Genomic DNA, 6,000 nt, shown 5'->3' with positions numbered 1-6,000 from the left:
TTTTTATAAATACTTTTCTTATTAATAATATATTTAATTATATTTTTTAAGTATTTTAGGTATTTTAAAATAGCTTTTAAATACTATAAAGATATTTTTAATTTAATTTATAAGTTTAATTTTAAAATGCCTTAATATTAAGCTTACTTTTATATTAATTATTTTTAATATATAATTACTAAAAGTATTATAACTTAATAAGATATAGTATTTATATTATATATATTTTATTAACTTTTATTAATTAAATACTAACTTATGCTATATTATATAAAGTTAACTATAAGCTAATTTATTAACTTATGATATATTTATAAACTTATTATAAGTTTAACTTACTTAACTATAAGTTATTATAGTATATATATATATATTTATTTAGTATTAAATAGAACTTAACTTATTAACTATTAATAATACTTCTTTACCTTAATAAGCCTTATTTATATTATTAACTATTAAGAGATATAATATTTATAATATATTTAATATAAATGCCTTATATATTTTATAAATATAAACTTAATATAAATTAATTTCTTTAGTTAAAACCCTAACTGTTATAAAAAGTAAATAATAATTTAACTTTTATATCTTTAAAAAGTATATTAATTAGAATTTTAAAAGTATAACTTTTTAGCCTTATTTATTTTCCTTTTATTTTTACTTTATTTTTACTAACTCTATAATAATATATATATTATATAAAAAGTATAATAATTAAGTTTAATTATATTAAATTAAGCTATATTTATATTTATTATTAGTAAATTATATAAGGTATAATATTAAATAGTTATTAAATTATTATATCTCTTAATTATAAGTTTAATATATATTAGGCTTAATTAATATAAAAAAGTTTTATTAATAATTAATAAGCTAACTTTATAGAAATATAAATAAATATAAACTATAAATTACTAACTATAAGGTATTTATTAATATTTCTATTAAAAATTAAAATATTAATCTTTTAGTTTTAAATTAATATTATAATATTATATTTTAATTTTATTTTACTTAATTAAAGTAAAAAAACTAATAAGTATTTATTTAATTTATTTATAATTAATTATAATAATAAGAAAAATTATAAAGTATATATAATATAACTATAAGGGTTATAATACTATAATTCTTTAGTAATTAAATATTACTTAAAGTAAAAAATTTAACTACTTAATAATTAATTAACTTTTAAGTTTTTAATACCTTTAACTTAAAATCTTTATTATTATAATAAACTATTTTAATAGCCTTTTTAAAAAGAGATTTTTTTTAATAATATAAATACTAAAAATAAGTTAAGGCCTCTTAAAGATTAGCCTTAACTTACTCCTTTAACTTATTAATATAATCCTTTTTATATAATATATATATAACTATAAATTAATAAAAAAAACTAATAATAAAAAAATAAAAATAAATAAACTTAAGAAATTATACTTTTAAAGTTATAATTAATATACTTTTTAAAAATATAAAAACTATATTATTACTTACCCTTACTAATTATATATTAGAATAATTAATATAAAAATAAATTAAATATTAAAATATTTTAAAATTAAACTTATAAATTAAGTTAAGAACATTTTTATAATACTTAAAAGCTATTTTAAAATAGTTAATATATTTAAAAATATAATTAAATTTATTATTAATAGAAAAAATATTTATAAAAGTAAATTTAATTTATACTTATAGGATTTATATTTAATTACTTATATGCCTTAAAGATAAAACTATAAAGAGGGAAGAGATTATATTATAACTTAATATAATTTAATATATATATATATATATATATACCTTACTATTTATTACTTAATTAAAAGTTATTTATTTTATATTAATTAAATATATACTATTTAATTTATATAATAAATAATTATAAATAGAATTAAATTAACCTTATTTAATATATATATTTTAATATATATATATCTATTTAATATTAAATAACCTTAATTTACTAGCTATTAATAATAATTCTTTACTTTACTAAGCCTTACCTATACTATTAATTATTAAGAAATATAATACTATAGGCTTTAAAGACTTTTAAGATAATTATTAAGACTTAATTTTAATTTAAATACCTTAAAAAATAACTTAAATACTATTATAATAGCTTCTTAAAGTTAATATTAAAAGTCTTAAAGTCTTTTATAAAGAAAGATTATAGCTATAATATATAAAAATATATTATTAAAAGCTAAAATTTAAAGTTTTTAAAATATAAATAAGATATTAAGTTAATATTAAAAAGTAAAAAAATTAAATTATAAGAAAAAAGTATTATAATTATATAAAAAGCATTATAAGTACTTAATTAAATAGATATTAATACTTAAATAGTAGTTAAATTATTAAGAAATAGTAATTAAAGAAAGTTAAAATAATTAAATAGTTAATACTATAATATATACAATAAAGGTAGTTATAATATTAAAATTTATTAAATAGTTTTTAAGTTATTTAAAAAGGAATTTAATAAGTAAAAGCTAGCTTTTTCAAACTGTAATTTAAGCTTTTTAAGCTATAAGTTAAAAAAGCTAAAAAAAGTAGCCTACTTACTTATTTAGCCTACTTACTTATTAATTATATTATATTTTATAATCTACTTATTTTAATAATATAAATACTTTAATTTAAAATAATTAATTTATATATATTTATTTTTATATAATAATTCTTTAATCTTTATAGTTATTATTATATATTTTAAGATTATTTTAAAATATCTTTTATCTTTTTACTATTTTTCTAAATTTAAATAACTTAATAGTAAATAAACTTAACTATTAATGCTTATAAATGCCTAGACTAAATAATGACTTATTTAAATATATTTAATAATTGTATAAACGAAAATAAATAAACAACCTATCCTTTTAGAGGCTTATTACAGCCCCTTGGATAAGTGAATTGTTATTACTGTTCCTATTAAACGTTCTACATACTACAGCCAAGTCTTGAACAATTGTATCTAGATCATCATTAAGATCTGTACCTTAATCCATACAACCAAAATTCGGCGACAAGAGCTTCAACGAACGTAAACGCGAGGGCAACGAGTATTTTGCCTGTGTCTGTTTTTCTGTTGTTCTTTACCTTTGTGGCCTGGAGGCTGAAGCCTCTTTTGACCCCTCGATCTTATCACAGAGATACCCGTAAAGCAGGCCTAGAATTAATAGCCGTGAGTCATCTTTTAATTCCACACTTTATCCAATTTGTTGACGTCTCTTCTTGAGCTTACGTAGTTCCCAGTCCACATCTTTCAGGAACTCCTCACGATTGTCGTGCTCTAGCCACATATCCAGCGAGCAAGCGTCGTCGTCACCTAGTCCCTTCCTTTTCTGCCCTCGCTCAACCACCAAATCTGCTATATGGAGTGTATGTAGCGAGTCACCGGGCGTCGAACTATCTCTTTGTTGGTTTTGATCGGGATAGCTTGGTCTCGATCTCTTAGTCGGGTCGCCTGACCTCCCATTGCCCGGGTCTCCCGAGGTTGGTGTTGCAGGCAAATCAGTTTTCGCAGTAAGCGGTGTTGCCAGGCCTGAAGTCATCCTACTCGCAGTAGGCGAGATGATTTCTAGGATTGGTCGTTCAGCGGCCATGTTTTCAATGCATGACATTTCGTAGTGATGGCGTAGGGCCTTTCGATCGATCGTATTAGGTAATGAGGCTCTTTGGCCGTTGAATCTCGTCAGGGCATTATATGGGACAAAAACTCGGATGCGGAGTGTGCGAGGATGTATGGAGAAGAGTCGTGCGTCGAAAAAGTCATGAAGGTGCTTCATGAGTAGGATGCCGTTCCTCGGGCTCCATGTGCTTTGCCATGCTTCTTTCAGCCTGCGATTACTCGCTTCAAAAGGCACATCGTCATCTGCGTCCCCGCCAGCGACGGGATACACATGATAATGGTGCTGAGGGATGATATGGCAAGCCTGAATGCCGGGACCAATGGGAGGACCTGGACACCACGACTCTCCCTCACCCGAAACAGCACATGATGTTGCTCTATTGAGGCACGAGGACCTGAATTCGTTGGTGACCTTTCTAGCCTCATCGAGGTCGATTTCCAGGCTAGCAGGTGCAACCACGTTCTCGAACTCGTCATCGACTTCTTTCGTGGGTGAAGTCGACCCAGATGCTGATCGTTTGCTCGGAGACACGGAGCGAGCTTTGAGCTTTTTTCGCAGAGGCATGACTGAGAGTTTCGGATCGGAAGGTGTTTTATTCGGCGGTAGGTATCGTGGATCGCGACGACGACTAGGATTCGGGAGATGTTTGGCGCACTTGGCTGGGAAGGAGGAAGTTAGCTATATCGCGAGAGGGTATGGATGGACTGTATAGCTAACCCTGCATGTGAGACTCGAGTGGTGAACCAGGAGGTAGAGTGCAGTTCTTGTGATAGTATATATGATAGGATAAGACGTTCTGTTCTTTGGGGCGCAAAGGCGCCAGACTTGGTACAGCTTGGTCCATTTTTGCCTCCGTCACGAAAGACAAGTCGGGATCTAAAGAGCTCGGGGAATTGTCTTGATTCAGCGAGAATGCAATTTCATTCCAGGCTTTCTCATTCTCGTTATCTGGAATATCGTATGGGTACTCGAAGCAAAGTCGTAGCTCGTCGCAAACGTTGCGAAAGGTCACCAAATCGCTCCCCGGAACTTGGTAGATTCCGGCAAAGGCACCAGGGTCCTCGTCTTCGCCGATAGTAAAATGGACATTCCAAGCGACAGCACGCATTGAAGGCGTGACAGTCGCGTTAGACATAATTATTTTGCGTTTAATGGTAGAAGTCTGTATGCTTAATCAGTGTTGATATTGGATAAAGTGGAAATGGTCAAATTCACAATGACGCGTCTTGTTGGCCGAGCGACGGTATGAGTCAGCAGTACCATCCACCAATTACCAAGCTAGACGAGCTAATACCCGTAAGTTAATGCAAGAAAAAAAACGTTGCTTTCAATCATCAATACAAAGAAGCTTGCAACCTCTCTGAAGATTTACAGTAGCCAGACAATGCTTGGCTGGTACCGGCACACACCACCGACGCAGCCAGCCTCAAGTGCATTCGGAGAAGAGGGTCCGCAAAATCATTTTACCGATAGCGGTGGATCTTGATTGACAGCATCGACCAAGCCCACTACCATCTTCAGGGTAGGTAAAGATAAAATCACTTCAATGCAGATAAAGTCATTAGCACCCTCTATAGCTTCCGCCCTCTTTCTTATACCTCAGTTGATATTCTGTATACAGAAAAGTCTTGAATGCAATTGAGTGTCCTGACAGGCCATGATGGGTTATGCATCTCGTACCATCGGTTTACGCCGGACGAACTACTGCTATGAAAAGATTTGACCAGGGAGAGAGTGAATCAGACATCGTGTATTCAAAAGGCAAAGGCACATCTTGCGCACCTGTCTGACCTGATTGTTCCACAAACGGCCTACTTCTGGATACCCTCCTTATCGTTGACCTTTCTTTTCTGCCACCGACCAAAGCTCAGGACTGAAGTAGCTCATTTTGAGGATAGAATAGTAGGCTTTACCAATCAGCTAGACGATAGTGCCATCATTGCGTCGCGTAACATCGAATGGTTTCAATTACTCTTCAGCCAGGCAACCTATCATGCTCTTGTGCGCGATATCGGTTACCTGAGTCTTTGAAGAAACGAAAAAGCTCTACTATTTAGCCAAGTGGAAGACCTAACAGACTCTGCCTTAGACTCAGCCATCCACCTAGACCATCACAATCACGTCTCCATCGTCAGCTCTTTGCCCAGCACATCGTGTTAGATCGACACACAATGTCTTTCCTGTCTCGGCAAGTATGTTGCACCCAGGGATCTCGCGTGCATATCTTATAAATCCTTGTTTTATAGGCCAAAGGTAGACATGATGGACTGCCAGAGAAAGACACGGTACCAGTTCGCTTATATGTGGAATAGAAGCTTTCTAGAGGAGGAGTCTATCTCTGAGTTCC

At 30.1% G+C, this 6,000-nt stretch overlaps 1 protein-coding gene across 1 annotated transcript; it reads right to left on the bottom strand.

Moving 5' to 3' along the window:
• Positions 1–3,230: 3,230 nt before the first annotated feature.
• Positions 3,231–4,788, bottom strand: FMAN_15347 (uncharacterized protein; the record flags this gene model as incomplete). The annotated part of the gene is made up of 2 exons (XM_041824942.1): positions 3,231–4,312; positions 4,371–4,788. 2 exons carry the CDS (start codon positions 4,786–4,788, stop codon positions 3,231–3,233), a joined length of 1,500 nt encoding a protein of 499 aa, XP_041690372.1.
• Positions 4,789–6,000: the final 1,212 nt, after the last annotated feature.

This window comes from Fusarium mangiferae, assembly GCF_900044065.1.
Source record: "Fusarium mangiferae strain MRC7560 genome assembly, contig: FMAN_scaffold019, whole genome shotgun sequence".
NCBI classification, from domain to species: domain Eukaryota; kingdom Fungi; phylum Ascomycota; class Sordariomycetes; order Hypocreales; family Nectriaceae; genus Fusarium; species Fusarium mangiferae.
The sequence above is the reverse complement of the archived record's forward strand: the minus strand, read 5'-3'. Positions and strand labels throughout refer to the sequence as shown.